This window comes from Anguilla anguilla, chromosome 9 (genome assembly GCF_013347855.1).
Source record: "Anguilla anguilla isolate fAngAng1 chromosome 9, fAngAng1.pri, whole genome shotgun sequence".
Lineage (NCBI taxonomy): Eukaryota > Metazoa > Chordata > Actinopteri > Anguilliformes > Anguillidae > Anguilla > Anguilla anguilla.
Genome location: NC_049209.1, coordinates 26,086,549 through 26,111,772, shown reverse-complemented (window position 1 = coordinate 26,111,772; position 25,224 = coordinate 26,086,549). Strand labels below are relative to the sequence as shown.

Below are 25,224 nucleotides of genomic sequence, written 5' to 3'. Positions count from 1 at the left end.
CACCAATAGCCTTTATCATTCATTTCAACACTGGCTTTTGTATAGCTGTTTTTGTTGTACCATTGAATTAATTGCTTCTCTCTTTGATATTGACAATCATATCACAAACAGCAGCAACAAATGCAATTAACCTGCATGCCGTGGTCCATTTCAGACATTTAGCCTGAAGACCAGCTGCTGCGTAAATAAAAAAATGACCTTTTATTCTTTGGACTATGGAGGCCTAGCTGATATGATTTGGTGGGGATCTTTGAAGATGGCTGTCTGATATCATCCAACACATGAACCCCTGCCGCTCGTTCCCCTTTTCATTTGAACATTAGCTCTTTGCCTGCTGACCACTCATGTAGCTCTCTAAAGCCGTGCCGGTTTGTAATGCTCATATCGGGACTGCTACTGCGTAGCATCTGCAGCCTGGCGCTAGCTTTTTTGGGCTTTGAAGTTCATCCCTCGCCTCTCCCCCTCTCTCCAGAGCACCCGTCCTCACTCCTCGTAAACTGCTCTAATCTTGGCTGGCTGGGCTGAGACATGAAAGGGCTCTGCACTGCAGCAGCTACATTACTGAAAAACAATGGAGAAAAAAAGGCAATCCAAAACCTGAAACAATATGTGTGCTTAAACAGCAGAGCTCAGTCCTGATCCTGGAGTGCTGCGGGGTCTCTTGGTTTTCACGGTTACTCAGCTTTCAGTAGATCAATGGAAACAGCTGTTTACACAGTTAACTCATTACCAAAATACAGTGCAATGAGCATAAAAATAGTCTGAAACGTGAAATAAAGTGCGTGAGTAAACGAGTTGTTTACAATCTCTGCTGGTTTTCATTGTTACTCAGTGCTTAATTGCTCAATTACAGCAGCTGATTATGCAGCTAACTCACCTCACCTTGTTTCTGAGATGTGAACTGGTTGCTGATTTTTGGGTGAAAAGACTCTGCAGGACCAGCACTGAACACCCATGGAAAACTCCTCAGAATGCCCTAATGCGATCAAATCAACAAGCATCATCAAAGCTTCACTAATCTGATCAACAGCCTCTGAAGATGCAGCAATTGCTTGGTTTTCCATGTTAAAGCAGCATTTTACTCCACTGCCGCTCGTGCCCCTAGCAATGGAGCAATGGATTACATGTTATAGGATGACCTTTCAAGGTGAAGCTCTCCAGCCATGTCCCCCAAATCGTTTTCTGAACACAAGCATTACACCAACCTCAGTCTTCACCACTAACCTCAATCTTGATAGCCTTCAATCACGCTTGTCTGACCTTTCCTTTGAGTACCACATTTTCTCTCACACCCTATCTGTGTATAAGAATGGGTAAAATTAATCTATAATTTTTCTTGAAGCAAAATACTAAATGCCCCCTGAAATTAATAATATAATAAACTACAATCAAAATTGCAGTGGCAGGAAGGTATAAAAACAAAAAGAAGACACTAGAAATATATATCAGATATTAAATAATTATTTGCATATATTGCATTTTAAATACACAGCAGTTGGTGATATATGTGCCATTGCCCATAGGGTGGCCAACGCTCATGTACATATTCCTCCATGTGGTTAGGGGTTTGATCCCTGTCATGGTGCTTTCTGCACCATGATTCCTTCTCTATCTCTGCTTTTATTCTGTCTGAACAGAGCGGAAAAAAACACCAAAGGAGGGCAGACTCTAAATAGAACATTAGCAGGTACACAGGTGTTTCACATGTGTCAGGGGAATGAAGTACTGTACATTAATGAGGAAACAGAGCAATCCAAGCACTGAACTAAATGTTCCCAGGCAAGCTGTAATGGTGCAAACAACATTTCAACCTGCAAAGCTCTTCACCAGATACAGCTATCATGTAAAATGTGCTTAAGAAGGAAAGACAGGCCCTTGGGTGGTCCGTGGTCAGAAATAGGGGGTGAGCACGCGCTGAAGCGCCCCGCCCTTCCCGCGCGCCTGCGCCACTCACTTAGAGACGAGAGAGAAGGCCTCGGCGCACACGGCGGGGCAGGGGACCAGCTTGATGGTCACGTGATCGGCGACGGCCTGGAAGTGGGCCTGCGCCACCTTCTCCAGCACCGACGCCAGCGTCGCCACGTCGCCCGCCTTCGTCCCCGGGTCCCCGCCCCCCGTGTCCAGGATGTTGCCTCCGTGGACCACCAGAACCAGCAGGTGCGTCTTACACTTCCTCTGGGGGAGGGGAGGGCAGCATTGGGTGAGGACATGAATGACATGGTGAAGATGACGTGCAGATTACAGGTGAGTGGCTGACTGATTGATTGATTGATTGATTTTGTTTGATGCTTAAAGTACAACAAAATCATAAATATCGCATGTATGTATAAAGAAAAACAAAGTATCAAGGATATCACAATGAACTTATGAAACATATTTTCCACTGTGGTCCTTCTCAAGCCAGACAGACAGAAATGTACAAAATGTACAAAATAAGGCCCTGTAAATTGAACTCATCATAACATACTTTTACTGCTGTTTTACTGTAAGGGACAGAGAGAGAATGTTAGACAGGAGAGACAGGTGCTAAATATCACCATTCTGACCACAGTGATTGCCCTATGATTCAGTCAGATGACGATATCAATGCATTGGAGACCTACCTCCATATCCTCCAACCCATCTATGCTGCTCTGTGGGGGACAGCGAGGGCGAGCCAGGCGGTACAGGCTCTCTGTAAGAGAGAGAGGGAAAGAGTGAGAGAGAGAGAGAGAGCTTGTAATTATTATTATTCATTTTATAATTTTACTTGTTGTATTTTATTGTAATTAGCTTAGCTGTTTTTCTAATAATTACAACTTTTTTTACGTGAATGTGAATTTTTGAGAAATGAAATATCTAAGTTAGTTCATTATGGATCTTATTTAATCAGTAGCGTTCCAAATATAATATGGGTCAATTTAGGACCATTGGTGCTGGCCAAGGTCAGGCAACAGACCAGAAAGAAGTATTTTCTGTACACATTCAAATTCTGAATGACCTTAAGAAAGTATAACACTTGTATCTGTCAATACAGTCAGATAAGAGTACGAGTCAGAAATGGTGGGAGGAGCAATGTCAGTCTACCCAGGCTGTCAGCAACTCCACTGTGAGTAATGAGAAATGGCACAGCCTCCAGGCCAAATTCCCTACTGTCCCAGAATCCACTGCCAGTGCTGTCATCTTCCACTGAGCTTCACCCTCTGTATCAACCGCTCTATAATTCAAACACTTATTTTACAACTCCATCCTGGAGTGTATGCTGGGCTCATTTTACATATACAGCAGTGTGTATCGATCCGGTTTACCACAAAATAAATAAAACGGTGTCATGCTTTCTTCTTTATGGTCCTTCACTAGAGCTATACTGTATAACTGCATAAGCAGTACTTTACACCTTCATAAGCCCTTTTTGGACATTTATAAATGCTTATGTCAATAATGTTACATGCAAATGGTGTGTTATTATGGAGGTATTTTTTTTGACAAACTCTGCATATTTGAGAAACCATTTATATATTTGTGAAACCCAATTTACATATTTGTGAGTTTTGCTACAAAAATACCTCCATATGTTATGTCCACCATGGTTGCAACAAGTGACATTACCATGGCATACACGCACGCACGCATGCACACAAACACACACACACACAAAATAAATTTAAATAAATTCTTATCTCAGTTGATAGTGGAATGATAAAATCCTATCCGAATGGTAAGGAAGACAAACTATTTGTCTGAGATCACATGGAAGGGAATTTTTATTTCCTCTAAATTGAATGAATGATTATCCCTGTTTGTTTTGGACAGATCACAAACAGATGCATGGGTCTGAAATTTAGCTAAAAACAGAGCCCTTTAACTGCCTCATTTTGGTCGGAACAGAATATCTGTACGTCAAAAAACTGATTGATGTCTTGTCATCCATCATGCCACTATCCCATTTCACTTTTGTGAATACTAAATAGAAACTGTTCCTCGGTTCAAGCTATGGCCTTGTAAATAAAATAAATAATGTTTTTTAGATGTGTCACATTACAGTATCCACTATTCCCATGGGCAGATACATTTCAGCTCCTATGTCTGTCTACATTTCTCACCAACTGACCCATCTCTCTATCTACCTATTCCACTGCTTTCTCTGTTTTACAGTCTGGCTCGTATACTGTGCACCTGTCCCACTGCCTAAACCATTCCACTGTCTACCTGTGTTGTCAGCCATTATCAAATCAGCAAAAAACATGAACAATAGTGAGGGGTGAGAGGGTGCTATAGGACAACCATATTTAAAACAAGCAGCAGCAGCCTGATAATTGCTGCTAGAGGAGAGCTCAAAAAGACATATGTTAATTATTAGAAGTTCATCAGAATAAAACAGAATCAATAAGATCAGCACAGCAGCATTGTTGCTTGTATGCTTTCTAGTGTGAACATGACTCATACCAACAGTGGTACACGGGACTACTTCTCCACTGCATTTCTATGAGAAGTGAGTGTGCGTGTGTGCATGTGTGTAACTGTATAGCTATATTAAATTGAGGGCAAACTATCAGTAAATATAAATATAAGTATTGTGATATAGTTATGTTGCAGCTCATGAATAAAGAAGTCTACACAACGTGTGTTGGAGAGGTAGAGGTTGGTTGGGTACAGTGCCTTGCTTCCTCAGTGGAACCAAACTCCTGCTCATTTCCCCTTTAGGCTCATCTGAACCGAGTGTCAATCAAAAACAGCATCTCACAAGCAGCCCGGATGCCTGATACAGCTAATGAATTTAAACAGGTAGCCAATCCCAGAGCCCCATCCCTGAAGCTGGGGTTGGGGCTCTGGGCAACATCTTTCCAGCGCAGTATGTTCACACCTTTCACCCTTCACCCAATGCTAGCAGATGCTCAGCGGGTAAGCGTGGTGGCAGAAATCTCAGGTGCATGGCTGAAACTGATAATGGAAGAGAATGCCACCGCACACCACCATTAGTCTCCATTGAGAAACATGCTTTGTTTCACACAACTGAAACTGTGCAACTTGTCATTTCGGCAGGTCTTTGCCTGACAAAGGCTGTGAGGTGCAGGACACATTTATTTGAAGATTTATTCAGTGCGCAGGGTCTTTTGGGAGCAACAACAGTGTGCTGGTACCGTTCTTCTTCGCTAACAGGCAGCTTGAAATTTAAGGTTGGTACGGTTCATCTTTTTTTTCCAATTGCGCATAATTTTCCATCTGCACGTTATTATCTAATCATGAATTCACACCTGCGTTTATGACCTCTCAATATCATTCACTTCCATATAAACCTGATACTAAAGGCGGGAAAGATCCTTTTTCATTTCCACTCTCCTGTCTTCAATTAAACCCACTTATCACTGGTGCAATTAGAAAACCGTGTATCTCCATAAAGGCAACTTTTCAGGAAATGGAAAAGGCTGTTTTTAAATACACACATTTTAGTCTCCGGTACATGGTCTACTCATCAGAGATCCATGAAACATTGACAGTACATGAGAGTCATGCGAGTTCCTTTATGACACTGTAAACCTGTATATTGTACTGTATGGTCAAGCGATAAAATGTAATATTTCAAGCAGAATCGATATGCAACATGTACAGTACACTGTGCACTTCCATATCCTCCCATCATAAAGTAATTTTTTACATAATACAGTACAAGTGTCTTGGTTGACAAAAATATGTTGCATGAAAATATATTTTTAAATATCATCTATATTTTTTAAAATCTTATTTATTTTATTTTTATTGAATGTCGCTTGTAGTGTAGGTTTCATCAGAGTAGAATATATTGTTCTTGAGACTCATTTTGACCCTACAGGGGACAAAAATGAATTGTCAGGCCTCAGTAGGACATGTCTACATCTTATTACATTTTACTGCAGGGAGGTCCTCAGAGGTGTTGCTTGTTCCTTCTTTAACAGGCGTATCCTCAGCATCAAGGATCTCTAATGCTGGCCGTACACTTGACGATATTTTAAGTGATTTCAGTCTTAGAAGTCGTTGTAAAATCATGCCTGTTTTACTTCAGTCAGAGTGTGCCCCTGCCATGATTCACGAATGGTGTGAGATTGTATTGTCTTTTTTGCATCTTGACAATTACAACAATATCAAACACGTTTATTATTATCGCACAGTAACTCTTTAGTCTTGGCTCAAAAGGTTTGTGCTGGTTGACAACGTGATTTATAAACCGACACTGTCAACAGCCAATAGGTGTGCTGTCTTTGTCTGACATCCACACACCAGCGGGCTAAGATTAAGAATCTCCAAAAGAATCCCGTTGGAGTCTCACAATCTGTGAAGAGGTATGACTCCCAGTCTTTGCAGAATTTTAGATGTGTGCACCTCTAAGACTAAAAACCCATGATTGTTCTCACATGTGACAGCGTGTCAGACTTTGGTTGTCCAGAAGTCATGTAGCGTAAAGCCAGCTCAAGTGGTATAAGTCACTCTGGATTGAAGTGTCTCCTAAATGCCTGTATATATGTCAAATCCCATTAACATACTGAATTTTGGGACACTGCTGTTCAGTACTCATGTTGAAAGCAATTATGTGTTTCAGTTCGGTGATTGGCGGGGTGGCACGGTGGTGCCACAGCAAGAAGGTCCCAGCTTTGAATCCTGCCCGGGGCCTTTCTGTGTGGATTTTTTATGTTCTCCCCACTCCGGTTTCCTCCCACAGTCCAAAGACATGCAGGTAGGATAATTGGAGACTCCAATTCCCCATAGGCATAAGTGTATGAGTGAGTGAGTGAGTGAGTGAGTGACTGAATGTACTCTTAGATGGACTGGCATGCCTTTGTATACTTTGACTAGCATGTATGCCTTTTGCCCAATGTATGCTTGGATAGGCTCCAGCCCACCCGGGACTCTGACCATGAACAAGCAGGCTAGGTAATGGATGGATGGATAGAATTCTGTGATTGACTCAAACCCTCCTGATGATGAGAATAATTGAAGGTGGGACCTATTGCTCAACATACTGAGTATGCTGCATCATTTCTCCTTTGTTTAAATTACTGTGGGTGTGACATTGAGATTCCTGTTTTGCTTTGAGTAATACTTTTATTTTGATTGATGATACTCATTTTCAAAGCCTACGGCAGGTTGGTTCCCTAATGTTTAAAAAAAATCAACTCTAAATTCATATTATCATCTCAGCAATGAAATTAAACTTGAAATCTTTTCAACTCTGCTCTAAAATATAACAACGCATCAATGTTTAAATTCCCTAAGTGTATCCAGTTTTGTGATTTTAGCATTGTATTTTGTTTACCTATTTGTATCACTATTTCATTCACCACACTTCTCTTAGAAAATATGCTTTTCTGAAATACTCTTATTTTTAAGTGAAACAAAATCAATTTTCAGCCATGCTTGGAATAATAGACGAGGACTTTTGGTATAGTTTTGATGTGATACAAAAGCTCTGACCCTGAGATATTTTACAATGTTTCAAATATTGTAGGTAAGCAGATGTGGTGGGCAGGTGATGTCTTTCTTAACAAATCAAAACTGCTATCTAGGGGGTGTATTCTACCCTATTTTTGTTTTTATATTTCTTCAGTCTGGAGCTCCCCATCACATTGCTGCAGCATCCTCCATCGATTTAGGAAGACGCAGAAGAGCAGTCACATCTTTCACATCGTGAGCAGCCAGCCGGCCAGCCAGCCAGCTGTCCGGTCTTTTCTCAGGGAGAGGCAGAGATGTATTATTGATCTGCACCCGGTTTTGGCAGTTTCCCCCTCTCGGGCTGTGCACCTGAGATTCTCAGTTCTGTGTAAATTAAATGAAAAGATGTTTGTTTTCTCTTTCTGACGCAGTTTCTGTTACGGGCCCTTCTGTGCCATGACTCCCGTCTGCTCCTCGTCCTCCCAATAACCGCCTCCAGAGCGTCAGTGCTGCTCACTGGCTAGGCTACCCAGAAAAACAAGGCAACATTATAAAACACTCAAACCATTCTGACTGGCAGTTTCAATCCGCAACAGGCTCGCTCCAGAGTCCTGTGATTATCTCTCCGATAAAGAGTAATGTAGGCATGTGCAAAATCCCCACTTGTTATTTAGAAGAGGGTATCTAGAGGATATTTTAGGTCATTTAAGCTAACTTACATTTTCTGCTTTAGTGATGCTGCAGATAATACTCGATGGTCTGTGAATATTGTCAGCCATAACTCATATGAATTACTCATGTTTGCTGAGGGGGATGCACTTATATTGTTTTGTTTTGTAAGTCACTCTGGATAAGGACATCTGCTAAATGAATGAAGTATAATATAGCACAACGAAATGTAATATGATGCAATGTAATGTATTTGCCTTGTCTCTACCAACAGTGTGCAATTTATGCATCCAAACAATGTGGCAAGCACTAGTACAGTGCCTGTTCACAAATCAAAGAGGTCTTCTGAAACAAAATAATGATTCTGAGGCTTCATTAATTCAGTATCTGACCCATGTAAATTGAGATAATATAAATAGCACAGATAATAGGCACTGTCGCAACATGGGAATATTACAAAAAAAAAGAGTCAAAATTTTAGCTTTGCAGATACACAGTATGGACAGAAATACAATAACTATCCTGAACCTTCTCAAAGTGCATGCATCTGTGTGTGTGACAGGGTAGTACAGTCCAGCCACCCCAAGCTCTTTGTAATTTTAATAAAAGGCTATTTTGGTCTTAAATAAAGCCTTATACTGTAACCTTGTGGCAACACACACCAGAAGGGCACAAGAGTACCATGAAGACTAAAGTATCAAAACCTATGAAACGTGTAATAAATTGTTTATGGTTAACTCATAATGTACTTCAAAATGTAAAAACAAAAAACATAAAATGCCTTATAATTTATTTGCTCTATTGTTTATTTCTAAAAATCTACAACAACCAGTGGCAAAAATACACAGGTCATGAATATGCACCATTATTAGGTTATATGCAGCTGTTTCACTTGCTTAAGACAAGACTTGAAACGAAATGTCCCAGAAACAAAGAGGAAGTAAAGAAAGCTGCAGTAAAGGCCTGATACCCAGGGCCTGGTGATGCCTGTCGGTCACAGACTTCAAGCAGTCATCAAATGCAAAAGATTTAAAACAAGTACTAAATATGACAAATTTATTTGAAATTACATTAATACGTAAAATTGCTTTTGCTCCCCTAAAAAGTACTTTTGCATTTAACTGTAAATACTGTTGGGCAGTGAGGATTAAGTAAAATATGTTCGGCTCATTTATGACAAAGACCAGCCTATCTAAATGCCAACAGATTGTACTTATTAAAGTGACTTTATGTTGTAGAAAAGTATATCATGCTGAGCACTATGATAGTATTATCAATAGATTCATGGTTTTAGACTCTTTCTAAGGAGACTAAACATGAATATGTTAGGAGGTAATCCAGCTCAGCTATTGACTGCCCCCCCCAAAAAAACAAATTTACTTCAGCTTCTAACAGCAGAGGTGATATTTTTAGACAAATAATTGTTCAATTCAGCCACATGCAATGTCCACCTTCAGGGAAAACTATTTTCCATGAAACAAAATCAAATCGCACCTTGTTGTTTTCCGCTTGAAATGTAAAATGTAGATTTCAACTGTCAGGCCTCAACAACCATCATCTTCATAGACATAAAACATTTTCAAGCAATGATTTCCTCTAAATGTGACAGATTGCATTCAGACTTAAAATCAAAAGAAACATTACCTTTGAGCCTTCTGTAGCCACGCTGGGCCTCTAGCCCCATTAATAGCTTTATGTTTTGGTGTCACTTCTGAGACAAACTGCAGGATTTGCGACCCAGTGATTGCAGGCCTAGATTAGGGTATCAGCATTTTAATTTCTCCAAGCACAATTGCTTTGATGTTTGTGGAGGGGAGAACAGGCAGCATTCTTAGAAACAGTATAATACTGTATCCAATTCCCATTTTCTCTCCATAAGGCCATAATCTGAACACTAGATATCTGACAAAATATATACAAGCAAAGACACGCACACCCACACCCTCCCCAAACACGCACACATACGCACACGCACAAACACACACACAAACACATGGCCCATCTTTGAGCCAGCTCTCCACAGGTCCCTGCCTCTGCCTTATGCCTCTCAGTCTACCCGCTTCGCCTGTGTGCGCAGGAAGTGCCAGCTCCCGCTGGGTTGACGCTTACGGGAAGGGTGTCCGTCAGCCTGTCAGGAACGCTACCACGCGTCGCGCCAGTTTGTTGCCGCGACTTCCTTTGCACCTTCTCAGTCTGTGACTTCCCGCACTGCGCTAGGCTACACAAGCAAACATTCACGAGAGCGCTAGTGAACAGGGTCTTACTCGAAAGAGCATACTGCGGTATACTAGTGATCTGAAATATGTGCCCTGATATGTGCTGCGCTCCACAGGATGATGTCACAACATGTGTGCATGTATGGCCAATCACATACACACAGATACACATATACACATGCAGAGAAAGCACTCAGTGAACTATCCAGCCAGCAAGGTAGCAAAACCCCTTTCTTATACATTATATTTCTATATTTTCCTTTTTTGTTCCCTATCACATAATAATCATTGAAAGGATTATTTCCTTATTCCTGTCCTGGTGGGGCCTTTTGGAGCCTATATGCTTTTTGCACAAATAAATAAGTAATGTAAATAAAACTAAAACGAATTCAGCAATTAAATGTGAAATAGCATCCAGTGGAGATAAAACCTATAAGGAGCATGTATTGAAATCCAATCAGCTGAGGACGAATTGTGCAGAATGCAAATCTCTCTCTGGCAGCATATCTGTTCCTTCACTCAGCTTCACCAGATTGGAGCTTCAGTAGGGCAGCTTCAGCAGAGTGCACATTCTCTGGCTGTCCGAACAGATAACATGTGCAAGACCATCAATACAAATGGACTCCATCACTCATCCTCTATACATTTTTACTTAATTAGTCAGATCTTCTGATCCAGTTGTTCTTTGTTACAGCATTATATACACCAAAACTCCAGAAAAGCCACATAATATAACAAATAGCAGAGATGGCATCTTGATCTCATGGTCTTGGACCTCTTGAGTCCACATAAATGTGGTCTTTGTCTGATTGTTTGTCTCAACCCTCAAGGTCTTGGTCTTGGAATATGGTATTGATTGTGGTTTTTGGACAAGACTACCGCCCAGATTCACTAGCATTGATTTACAAAGGCCGATTTTACACATATCGTGTATCATGTATCGTTTTGCACCTAAGAGTGTGACACATTTTCTTAATCATTAAAATAATTTATGCAAAGAGCACTAGTAGCCACCAATTCCAAGGGCAAATTTCATAGCTCACTTCTGCTTTAAAACTAATTCAATTAGGCCAGATTTCTGATATCTGGATTTTAAAATTTATTTTATTTCATTTTATTACTATTGATTTTTACTCGTGGTCATGATCATTTTATATTATGAGTCAAACGTATTCTTCTAATTATGTCATAGATCATACCTCAAAAAATCACACACCCCCTTTCCCTATGGTATGGGTTTCTTCCAAAAGTTGCAGGATGAAATCGGTTCGCATTAGCAGGTACGCACGCACACATCACTCTATTGCGCATAAACTCTGGAGATGGTGTAGGCTACAGCTTAACGGTGTGTTGCTGAAGTGGTTAGTAGAGCATCAATCCGTTTTTAAAACGTGTGAAAATGAAATGCAATTAGTTATACACACTTAATTGCATTTGATAAATATAGACATAGTTTGCTTTGCAAGATAGTTGGCTAGTACCAGATAAAGTTAGTAGCCATCCATCAATCCGGTTGTTTAGCCTTCTGGCTCGCTAGCTAGTCGTGAGTTGCGATAGCATAGCATGGTAAAGGAGAGCTGTGTGAATCTTATGGCAGTGAGCTGATGGTTTTTACCACCACTATCACAGGTTATAGTTAGCAAAACACTGAATTCCATTTGATATCTCCAGGTCAAGATGCAGAGGAAAATCTCGTCATTCTTTAAAAAAACGGCAGAAAGCCCCAGCCCTGTTCTCAGTCAGGAGGTTGATAGTGCAAGAGGTAGGTTATCTATTCTTAGGTAAGATTTATAGTGATAGGCTATTTTTCCTTTACTACTGCTCAGTCTGAGCTTTTATTGGCAATGGAGCAGACACTGCTATGTGATGTCAGCACAGTCTCATCTGTACTCGTGCTGCTTCCTATGCATTGTGTTTGAAAATACAGCTATTACCATGTTGGCAGGTTCCTTTCATCTGTGGCTTTATTATCTATGTTCTCTAAATTAATTTGCATTGTGGATATAGGCTAGTCTTTTTATGTGAATTTATGCCCCTTAAAATTTTTGGGTGAAACATACAAGATTTAGCTCTTTTTCAAGAAAAGTGGCAGCAGTGTAGACGTGAGTGAATAAGTAAGTCATTTTCACTAACCATAACAGCACAAATAATTGACATGAAAATATCTAAATAAATAAATGAAGTATTTACCCTAATATAAAGTGGGAGATTACTGAGCTACAAAAACTGATTTAGTGAAGTTTTAAAATAATTCCCCCAAAGTATTTGAATATATATATGTTAAATTGCAGAAAATTGTTTTCTTTTCTTTTTTTTCTGGGGAAGGACCCCCATGCCCCCCGCTCTAATTGTGCCCCCCCCCCCCCCCCCCCCCCCCCCCCCCAGAATGTTGGCTTGCATGACGCCCCTGCTCGGTTTATCCTTGGTTCAGGATGACACAGAAAATATAGTGGGGGATCATCTGTTCATTCTGAAATTTCCCAGATTTGTTTAGCGTTCTCCATTAATAGATGAATATGGTTCTCTCTATCAGCAGTGACTCCAGTAAGCGAAGAATCACGGTAGCACACAATTGCTTTCAAATAATTTATAGTCTACAAAGTAAATATTTTTAATATAGGACAGACACGTGATTGTGAACATTGTATATCAACACTATAAAGACAAATATTTTTTCATAAGGTACTGTACTTCTCAGGGCTTTTGTGTGCTGTTCTTTCCCATTTCACCTGTGGGCTCACCATAAACAAATCCTAATATGGCAGCAGCAAAGCAGGCAACAGCCAAAACCAGAACCACTCTGTATTTATTTTGTTTTCCCTGTGTCCATACAAGTCCAGCTGTTTCTTAACAGCTGCCCAGTCCTTTCTTTTAAGCATGACGTAATGGCACAGCTCTACTAGCACTGTCTTAACCCAAAAAAATAAAAATACAGGTTTTACAGTAACTGCATACATATGAAATATTAAACATGCAGTTAAATGCAAAAGTATTGGGACAGATACAAATCTTTTGCTGTTTTGGCACTATTACACCAGCACATTGTATTTGAAATGAAACCATGAATATGAGGTTGAAGTGCAGATTGTCAGCTTTGATTTGAGGGTATTTACATCCAAATAAGTGATCCATGTATGAATTACAGCCCATTTTATACACTGTCCTCCATTTTAGGGGAGCAAATGTAATTGGGCAATTGGCTGCTCCAGCTGTGTTATTACTACATGACCTGGCAACATGTACAGTTTATGTTTTGCTCATTTACACTTATGTCCCACTCTCTTCTTATTCGAAATCTGTTGTAGTTCACTTTGTTAATCCCTATTTTAAAAACTCAGTCAACCTCTCACCACCTCATTTTACAAAGCTGGAAGATTTTAAGTATCTTTGGTCTTTCCTCAGAAACTTTAAATTTCATAACAGGAACCAATTTAGTTGTTGCACTTTGAACCTTCTCAGCAGAACATACTGTACTTGCACCTGTCTTGTACTGTGATGTCAAGGACAGCACACAATAATTTAAGTATGTCTGACAGAGGCTTTGAATGACATCGGTATAAATTACTTTGATTTAGGCTATATACTGTATATCCCAGCATAGTGTTGGACCTTTTTTTTTACTGCAACAGGACATCGCATAATCTCTGATAGACTCCAATGAACTACAACATGCGATTACATGTTAGATCAAGACAACAAAGATCATAAGTAGTAATACTTGATTCCAAAAAATATATATATCTTGCTGAGGATCCACTGCAATATTGAAATGACCTACTGTGCCCGCTGGTTTGCCGATGGCTACCATGCAGCAATTTGCACAACAGCAGCGGAGGCTAACCTCCAGTCCATGTGATATTCCCCAGCGGTTGTGGCTGTTACTCATGGCATGCTGTATTTCTGACACACATACTACCATTAGTTCAATTAAATGTGTAAGAGCAGCTGCCACCGGCACCACATGCTGTGGCTCTGGGAGCTGGGAGAGATCCAGAGGGGCAGACGGGCAGTTTAAGGTCACTCTCACTGCGGAAAGCTGGGCTAAAACAAGCCTCAAACCTCCATTAAGGAGATTATTGGACAGCACCCCCCAAGTGATTAATACCATGAGAAAAATGGGGATAGAAATGAAGTTGTTAATGGAAAAAAAAAATTCATTCACTCAGGATGCTGGACTGGTTATCTGCTCAAATACATAGGCAACAGCTACCATTTTAGCCTTATAACACAAAGAGCTGTACACCGTAAGCAAATCAAAATGGTTTCCTGTCCATTATTGTAGTGTCTGTCAAAATGTTTCATGAGTGAAATATAAAACAAGCAGTTTTATTCACTGGGTGAGATAGCATACAAGAAAACGAGTTTCCAGTATAATGCTTACAAAACTGGCCTTAAAACCAGAAAGCACCATTCTGTAGCACTGTTTCCCATTTGAGGGTGGTTCTGACTGTACCATTCGGTGGTTCAGAAAATGTTGTTCAATAAACTGATAATTTGCAAAAGTTAAGTCAGACTGGGGAGAAATGTATACAAAACGGATGTCTCACACATCTGTGGCTTATTCTGACACATCTCCAGTCTGGCGCTAACTGTAGCAGGTTGTGTGCGTGCCATTCCTCAGAAACAAGGCACACTTATCACAGCATCACAATGGAAAAATTAATTGGAAAAAGAATGGGTGGAGGCAGATGCAACAGGGTATTTTGTGAGTTATTTTTCTTCGAGGGACTTAAAATAAAGGATAAAACATCTTATCAAAATGAAAAGTACCATGCGGCTATTGTTCTCTTGAGAATAAATTTTACCAGGAAAACAACAGCTTTGTGGTACATAAAATAAAAATTTCAACAGCTTGAGAATTTAAACCTCTGAAAAGCCTTCTGAAAAAGACAGTTTCAGAAATCAAACATGTGAGGTGAGGAGCACACAATTATTATTTTTTTTTTTCCATTTTCACTAGTTCCCTTGTATGCCCTCTCTTTAATCAACAAAAATGCTGAATCTAAAACACAGGAGAAAAGCTGCTTTATAATACTGAGGGCGATTAAATGCCAGTGAGGTGATATCTACAGACATCTGGGTGGACCAGGGATAAAGAGGTCTGTATTTCCCATAATGCACTTCTCGAATCCCTGCCGCAGGTGTGAGAACAGTAACAGTGGAAGCCTGGCACATTTTCAGTCAGTCGTGTCGCAGAGTGCAGAATGATTCATGTCAGGTGCACCAAGGTGCACCCAGCTGGGGCTTCGTTAGTGGACTGTGAAGATTTAGGGTGGGGGTAACACACACAGGGTGGGGAAAGACTTGCAGCTGTCAGCTTCAAGAACTGTGAGAACTCAGATGAATGCTTGAGGCCAACAAGGGCTGTTATCTTAACAATGATCAATTATTCAGTTGACAATACCCATTTAACACGTGTGTAATAGAGCTTTAAATTGATATTTTAGATATTGATACACTTTTTTATTGGAATATCTAACTCAAGATATATAATGATAACACTTATACATTCTGAGACTCTGCGTCCTTGTACGAGGACATAAAATTTTGGCTTCCCTGAGCTCCATTTCTCTTAACTTGCAACATTTCATTTCATATAGTTTATTGGTAAGGACAATGCGAGTTAACATAGTACCACTTCAACTTGTTACAAACAAATTGATGTAACTGATGTACCGCATACAGAGGTTATAGCTATTGCTAGTTTCCAACCCCTGTCCCTAGTGTACTTCTGTACTAAAATGAGGTCTGGCATGCAGATTTGATACATTCTAGTGATACTCACAAGCCAGCTCATCATTAATCCCACAGTACTTGTACGGGGACATTGGGATTTAATCCCCATGAAGTTCATGCGTAGTGGGGAAAAAGCACAACTAGCTACCATTGTAATTCATGCTCCATGTTAACTATTCAGCCTGTGTGTGTATTTTATGTGATATTATTTTGCATGAACAATTAGTCTACATTGATTTAAATTTTTTAATAGGGGTCCAACAGCAAGTCATGTCAAAATATAGCCAAATGGCGTTCTTATGAATTTGCAGTGGGTGTGGTTTATCACAAATATGTGAATAGTTCCAAAACTGTTTGACAAAGTTATTTAAATTCTTCACCATTTGAATTTTTGAAAACAACTTAAAATGATTCCCCTCCTCCTACAAAAATGGACCAATTTGCGTTAAATTTGGTATTTTGCCTTACATCACATACGTTTATACAGGTTTTATTTTCATTGTGGTTATTATGTTAAAATATGGCTGAATGACAATCCAATGAATTTGCAGGCTTATCACAAAAATGCTGATAATTCCACAACTGTTTCCACAAAGTTATGAAACTTGGTATGGACACTACAGTAGGAGCACGACTCTAGCCCGCCCTAAAGGCTTAGCCCAATCCAACCACAAAGAGGCGCTACAGAGATCCAACTGTATTAATTAGAATAAATGTATATCACATCTTATATAAATTATATAATTTTGCATGAACATAAACCTATTGCACTCATACAAGGACATCACTTTTTTCAAAAAGTACTTCCAGACATTGCATTATTTCAGTAGTTATCTGGTGCTACTAGTAACAAATAGAAAGGAGAAATCAAAAATGCACACTAAAAAATGGTCTGGGCCTCCGGAGGGTTTCAGGGGCCTTTCCCAGGCTCAAGCCATTTTACAATCAGTCGATTAGACACATTAAAGGTTAAAATATGCACTTGCATTAAACAGACTGCCTATGCAGTATTTTTCTAATTACAGAGAACAACAAGCATCTATTAATTAACAGCAGCATGCAGAAGGCAGAGTGAAACAATCAGGCTTCTCAGCCCCATTTACTAATTAAAACGCTTGTTGCAGGTTGTAGTACTGATTGCAATTGTTGGCTCTGACACCGATGACTGAGCATCTGTTTTTTGCCTAAACTTGCATGTATCCATTTTTACGGGACCCTGGATAAGGGCATTTTCTGAGCACCTAAATGTCGATCTAAGCCCAGAGGATGTTTGGAAGGACTCACCAAGTCAATGAATCTCTTGAACAAAACATATTTTATCAGGGATTGACTTTTCCCACACCAAAAAAAAAAAACCAAAAAAATATAGGTGTAACAAAATTTAAAATTTAGGTTTATCCAATGAAGCATTTTTTTCAGTGCACCAAACACTTAAATTGTATTGTCCCATCTCCTAAGATGTCTTAAGCAGCAGGGTGAAACATAACATTTATTTGCCTTCTTGGCTATTTGAGTGTAGCTTCGCATAAATAGACTTGTGCATCATTTAGCAATGAAAAAAGATAACTCTATACATACGTTGACCAGTATGTTTGTTGCACAGTTTGACACAAACCCAGAAGTTCAATTCATTGTATCAATTAAATGCTGAATTTCAGTAAAGAGTTGCAACACAAAAGTATTTCTATTTATTTCCAACGTTGCACCAGCCTTGGGCTGTTTTTTCACCATTTAGGTTTACAGCCTACTACACATGCTTATGTGAGCTCATGTTCTTTGATTGGGTGGTTAGTGTACAATCTTTTTCCTGAATTCCCTGTGGTCATGGGATAGGCTGTCATCTCTCTAAAGGTCAGTTCATATCAAAAACTCTTCAGCCAATGAAATAGATTTACAAAGTTTCAGGAAGAAACTTTACTCTGTCTGAACTACTGGTTTTATAGTGCTGACAGCGGGTATAGTCTCTGAAATTCAGCATCTCAACTCTTCCGGAGTTAAAGATGAGATAGATTCACTCAGCTGACACATAGCCTACATTTTGTTGCGGAAACAGCGATTTAATTGGTTTATTGACATTTTGATGTGCAGAGTGGACTCAGTAGTATTCAAACCTCTATTTATTTATTTATTTATTTATTTGTTTGTTTGTTTGTTTGTTTAGAAAACTCACCGTTCTTGTCTCATCTGCTGTTGCAGATTTGATCAGATTTGGCTTGGCTACACAATGTGTCTCGAGGTTATTCAGGTTTCAGGATGCAGTCTCTCTGAGGCATCAGAGAATGGTGAAGTAAGAACATCATTCTTTTGGTTTCCTTACTTTTTATGTAACTCACATTTTAAGTGGTTGAGGCCTTTGTTTATAAACTCACTGGCGCATTCCCCTACCGGATTGGCGGCTCTTTGGCTCCAACACCTCCCTTTCTGGGCATTGCCTGTTCTCAATAACCAGGAGTGTGGTTTTAATGGATGTTGAGCAATATTAATGTATTCACATTCAACTGAGTGGCTTCATTTTCACTTGTGTGCGGGTAAATTACACAGCGGCTTAATGCAGGGAAAGACTGTGTCAAAAACTGCTGATAAAAATCAGGGCCAAATCGATTGTTTTCAGTGACTCACAGCATTTCACGTTCTGTTGGAATGGCGAATGGAAGGTGTGCATTCTGAGGTGTATTTTCATTAGGCAGATATTTATTTAATTTTTTTTTCAACTTGGCCTGGCTTTTTGTTTGCAATACTGTTAGTCCCTGCCATAACCTGGTTTATATCCAGATGCTGCTGTAAGCAATGCTGGTAATTCCACCGCACACAATTGGAGGAGAGGGTGTTGTACATGTGAAATCTACTTGCATTAAACCCATGTTGGCAAATGACCTTAAAATAAACAATATTATGCTGAAATATAAATACATTTTTTTAAAAGAAACTACCAACAGGACAAAAGGATACATCTACAACAAGGCCAGACAGGAGGTCTTTAATATTCAAAGGCCAGATTAAATCTGTTTTTCTCCGAAAAATCATTGTGCTATGTCTTTCGTACATTGTCAAAGGCTTCTTGAACAGACTAAAAGTCTCAAAAAAGTGTATGCAGACTTATTAAAATGCTCAGCTATGTTGGACCACATTCAATATCATGTTCATACGACAAATGACTGACCAGTTCTTATAAAGAAGTGGCAATAATAGAAATAAAACATGTGACTTAAAATTGGGTGACTTGTCAAAAACTGCACAAATACCTTTTCATAAATTAAACTAGTAGTAATGAACTGAACGTGACAGCATGATGATTGGGGTATTAGAGGAACATGTTGCATGTATTTTAACATTTCAAGGGGCTGTGTTCCTTTTCTCTTTGGACACACCACAAAGAGAAAATGAACAGGTTGCACACTACGAACATTTGCATGTCTTTTCAATTATTCTTTAAGCCAATGACACTGCAGAGCTCCTATTGTGAAATGACCATCCTTGTCACACTTCCTTCTTTGTAAGCAATCCTCAGCCTTTTTTCCTTGTACCGGGTTTTGAGGCCTTGTGTTTTCGAATGGTTTCCAAAGGCATCTGACAACAAAACCATTTTGGAATTACAGAATTACCTACTATTTTCCCCCAATCTCCATAAAGTTGATGCCTTTGGAGTTCATGTCCTCCCTTCTTAATCTTTCTCTTTTGCTCTTGCCGCATTTCAGAATTGACTCAGCTTACTTTTGGCATGCAGTTGTTTTCTTTTCCCATCCACGTGACTCTCACACACTTTCTCTCCTCTGTTCCCCTTCTCTCTTTCATGCCATCACTTCCCTCTTTTTTATGTTTTTACCCCTTCTCTCACTTTTTCTCTCACTCCCCTCTCTGTGTTTTATACACTACTTCTCTTCATATTGCTCTAGCCATAGCCATAGCGTGTGTGAGTGTGTGTGTACGTGTACATGTGTGTGTGCATGTGTGTATGTGTTGTATGTTTCAATTTGCAAGCCAGGCAAGTAAAAATGATGGGGAAAATGAAATGAGTAGATGAGCATTATTAGTGGGTAAATGATGTTATGGATACAGCTCTACCACCTTACTGAAGCTTCAGTCCCCTGCAGGATTCACTGCTGTAGGACCCAGTTTTTATGGGGCACTGGTGCACAAGGTTATTTACTTCAATGGCTGCCCTAGAAAAACATCCTGATTAAAGGGGAATTTCACTTTATAACACTTCTGGGGTAATTTTCACACCTACCCGGGCTTTTGTGTGCACCCCAGACAGTTTTTCGGTTTCTTGCTTCAATATTTAGATATTTAGATATTTAGATATACCCGTGTAAGCAAAGAATCCCCCCATCCAATAGAAGCCCATTCAACATCAAACTCCACGTTAGACTCATTGTAAACACCCATCCCTTCTTCTCGTGACTGATATTGTCCTTCTAATGAATGTGTCGCCCTTCATTTTTTGATGTTGAATGTTGAATGGGCTTCTATTGGATGGGGGGGGGGGGTTGCTTACACGGGTATATCTAAATATCTAAATATTGAAGCAAGCAACCTAAAAACTGTCTGGGGTGCACACAAAAGCCCGGGTAGGTGTGAAAATGACCTCAGAAGTGTTATAAAGTGAAATTCCCCTTTAATAACTTAAAAGCATTATAATTATGTATTTTATGTCATATTTGAAGAGTGCCATGACAGATCATAATAACGGAATCAGTGTAAAAGCTGGTTCAATGACATCTCAGCAGGAGGCGTTTTCTTTAAAAAGTCAGAACCTGAAAACCATGAACAGTTAAACCCATAAGACCGAGTAACCGATCAATAGAAGCAAGCAGCAACGTGAATAAAGCAAGGGGGAAACAAGCATCCTTCCCATCTTCAGAGAACAGAAATGCCTTTTATGGAAGTGTTCAAGCCATGACGTATTAGCATGCAAGGTTCCAGTCGGGTTCTACATGAATCTTTCTCTACAGTATGAGAGGGTCTTTCTCTACAGTGTGTGCTCACAGTTTGAACAAGTTTCTCCAGTATTGCGCTGAAAACACAAGGCTCTGTGCATGATCCTGGAGCAGACAGCAGCCCTCCCACAGGCCTGCTGATCCTCAGAGAAATCACTGCACAGAGATAATCAGCCATATGATTAACTGTACGCAGACGGCAATTACTCTACGTGCAATGGAAAGGCCGGCAAAGCACGTCTCCCAGAATTGTAGTCGTAGATCCTATCAGCTGTTTCATTGGTTTGGTAAGAAACACGCTGGCACATACACACACAAGCGCACACACACACGACCACACACACAAACATGCACACCCACACACACAGAGTCATCTGCGCACATGACAGCAGTATGCGCGACGCGTGCTTTCAATAAGGATTGTGATGGTCGTCAAACACTCAAGGGTGTGGAAAGAACATTAGAGGAAACAGTGTCAATTAGAAAAACAGTCTTGAGCGCTAATTCGATTATCTGGGAAGATGCCTGGATTCCTCTTGGGACAGCGCTAGGGTTGTATTATTACATTACAGAGGCAAGAATATTACAATATGGAGAGACTAAATATAGTGAAATAGTGAGATATACTGTATATGCTGCAATATATCTATATCATGTATGAATATGTCAGTTGAAATTCTGAGAAACATTTACTGCAATGTCTCCATAATATTTCTCAAAATTTTAAGTTATGTATGCTACAGTTATGTATGCTACAACATGACTAAAATCTCAAATACCATCTGTCATCTATCTACCTATCTATCCTCTCTCTCCAAACGTAATTGGACACATTAACATAATTTTAAATAAAGACATCATATTTAGTACCAATCCTTTGCATTCAATGACTGTCTGAAGTCTGTGAAACAAAGACATCACCAGATGCTGACTATCTTCCCTGGTGATTCTCTAGCTGGCCTATATTGCAGCCATTTTCCATTCCTGAACAGGAACGGGAACCAAGAACAGTCCACTTTTTGGCTCTGAAAAACTCATTGGATGCTTTAGCATTGTATTTTGGGTCATTGTCCTACTGCAAGGTGAAGCACCTCCCAAATCCTGCTCTCCTTAGGTACTGTTGCTAATTCCATCAAAACTTTGCCTTGGAAAGCAAGTATTCATAGGAACCTCACTGAGAAGACCCATCAGTTATATTAACTTATATTTGTAAGTAGTGACTATGTGTAAAAAAGGGCTGGAATTACTACATGGATCACTGGATATGGATGTAGATACCCTTAAATTAAAGCTGATAGTCTGTACTTCAACCTCATGTTCATTGTTTCTTTTGAAATCCAATGTGCTGGAGTACAGAGCCAGAGCAACAAAAATTGTGTCACTGGCCAAATACTTATGGACTGCACTGTATATATTTTTAATGGCAGCTAATATACTAATTGCTCCGAAATATTCAACTATTTCTGTGATCGCCAACTAATTTTAAATAAAAATTGATTGGTCATTTTATTGATGAAAATCAACATGGACATTTTTACTATAAGTAAAGGGAAATATGAGGGTTGTATGACTTTTCACTCTCTCCATGAAAGCATCCTCTCATATGTAGCTCTCACTAGCTAGTTAAACAAAAATGGTGATGGGAAAACATTCAATGACTCATCTGACGTGTACAAAAATCATAAATTTGTGCTTTTTACATGCAGATGGATCAGAAATAATCTTTATTCATCAACCATGGTGAAATGAAAGAAAAATTTAAGACATTTTACAATAAAAAACACAAAAATACTAAATTTGTACTTCCCATTCATATAAATGAGCAGTAATGCTTGTGAATTCTGTACATAGGCGATAAAATAGACAATGACTATTCTTATCAAACCATATAATGTACACGACAGTTTACAGAGTAAATAGCACATCAAGCTACTTTCTAAAATGATCACAAAATAATAATAAAATTCAAGAGCTTAAGCAAACTACATGCAGTATAAGGGAATACATAGACAAGATGGAAATTCTTTGCATAAAATATGAATACATCTGGCCAAAGCCCTGGCCTTCAATCTCATTTTGCACACAAGTCATTTCAAATTCTTTCCCACCTAAATCTCTCTTCCATCTGTGCAGCCTTTTTGAATCACAAATACATCTCAGAGTGACTAAATGGAAGACATCTTTTCAGTCTTGAAGGGTGAGAACTTGTAGGCTACCACTTAAGCTGTTGTCCCTGTCGTTTTTATGATGATTTCCAAGCTCTTCAACACTTGAGACCGACAAATCTTAGCAGAGATTTTTCGAGGCAGTTGTGCCTTATGAAAAATTGACATTTACATCTTGAATCTAGTTACATCTTAAAAGTAATTAGTGTGCATTACAAATAATTTCTAATTGAATCTTATGAGTACTTTATTTTTGACATGGTGTGATTACATTAGTCTGTAGTCAACGTACTGAAACGTTTGCTGTGTTTTGTTACTGTGAAACATTTAAGAACAGATAAAAAGTGTAGAAAATATATTTGGTGACTGCAATTGTAGTAATTATTATTATAATTATTATTATTATTATTATTATTACAAATAAAAGAACACAAAGTAAAAAATAAGACTGAGAAGTGACAAGGCAAAAAGAATTACAAATATATACAATTATAGATATTATAGAAAGTCTTGTGTAAAATAATGTCCCATTGTTTTAAAAAAACAGATAAAAATGCCAGTGGTTCTGTGGGACGTTAGCCCGGAAACTGGGAGCGCTCTTTCACAGGAACTAGCAGCACTTGCATACACAGTAAAATGTCCAGTGTTGATTCTACTCTAACAGAGTACCTAATTCATTTGGGGTCACATGTCCTCTGTAAGAGTTGATTTACACAGAACATTTTACTGTGTGGGTGAGCATGCTTATTTAAGTAGGTATTCTTCAGGGCCCTGTTTCACGAAGCAGGATTACTGAGTTAGCTGGATAACCATGAGTAAAACCCGGGACTCTCCCAAATCTGGAACATGGACTGAAGTAAAAAGAGCTGCTCTGGGTTTTACTCAGCACAGTTATCCAGCTAACTCGGTAATCCTGCTTCATGAAATACCCTCCAGGTGTGGAGCTGTAGGGTCTGCAAGCAGACAGCCTGGCTGGGAGCACACAGCACAGTTCAAGCTGGAGAACTGCCGGCTCGCATTCTCACACGGCTAGGGAAATCAACAAAGCTGTAAACCACTCCAGCTGATTAGCAAAGATGTGAACCTTGATTTATGCAAATACTAATTACAGGTAATTTCATTGCTGCCAACTTATCCTTATATTAATTATGATTCAAGTATGACTGCATCAGTAAAACATAAAGAAAAGGCACCTCTCATGTATGCAAAATTATGTAGATTCGCAGGGGGCATAATTACCTAATCTTGTAATTTTTTTTCTTTTTCGGGAGATAGCCTTAGAAGACTTAAGCTTCCACATTCCACTGGCATATATGAGGCTAGCTGGTTAAACTGCCATTGTGAGGCAGAATAAGGAGGCCCAGCGCAGGGTATTTCGAGAATCTCTTGTCCAGCCTGGGACCTAAACATCGAGGTATATAAGCACTGGAGACGGCTTCTGCTTACTGCTCCATGGATTCTTATGAGGCGCATGAGGCCAGTTCATGAGGCTGCCATGTTTGATTATGGGGCTTTTAGCACCAGAGCATGTGCACTGGGTACCTAAACAAGATGGGATGAATGGGAATGAAAGAAAATCTTGAATCTTCTGTGGGGCTCAGAAAAAAAGAAAAAAAAATCAGTCCCTGGAGAGTAATTTGTTTGGTGCAAAGAAATTTTTGAATTTAAAAGCACCATCCAAAATAGTGTAATATTCTGTATGTGTGTATATATATATATATATATATGTATATAATTCATAGTTTTGAATGGACTTCAATGTGTAAATTTGCTTTTTGGCAGCAGGGCCTTACTGAACTGCAATATCTCTGGAGTTGGTGACCAGGGAGAACATCAATCCCTGGTCCCCTGGTTCTAAATCACACATACATAACAAGAGGGAGAGCTGCATACACATGCTGAGTCATACAGAGGTCACAGAATCAGTTTGTGCACAAGTCACGCATCTCATTTAAAGTGACGGTACCTGAAAAATGTATTGTTACAAGCAACAACAATTTTGCTGGGAAAATATTATACGACATTCCCAATAATGCTGTCTGTCACGGTTGGTGTGGAGGGGCTCAGTGATAGGCAGTGGTACAGCTGTCAGAGAAATTTATGGAAACGTTAGAGAGT

At 39.4% G+C, this 25,224-nt stretch overlaps 1 protein-coding gene across 4 annotated transcripts in view; it reads right to left on the bottom strand.

Annotated features, from left to right (window-relative positions):
• Positions 1–25,224, bottom strand: part of LOC118235890 (membrane-associated phosphatidylinositol transfer protein 3-like) — a 109,229-nt gene that overhangs the window by 40,695 nt on the left and 43,310 nt on the right. For all 4 annotated transcript variants that reach the window (XR_004766936.1, XR_004766935.1, XR_004766937.1 and 1 more), the window contains 2 exons: positions 2,604–2,674; positions 1,955–2,175 (listed from right to left, as the gene is read on the bottom strand). Coding sequence is in view for 1 of the 4 variants with exons in the window: in XM_035433758.1 (XP_035289649.1) it covers positions 1,955–2,175; positions 2,604–2,674 (292 nt within the window). In the remaining 3 variants the exon portion in view is untranslated. The remainder of the gene's footprint in view (positions 1–1,954; positions 2,176–2,603; positions 2,675–25,224) is intronic.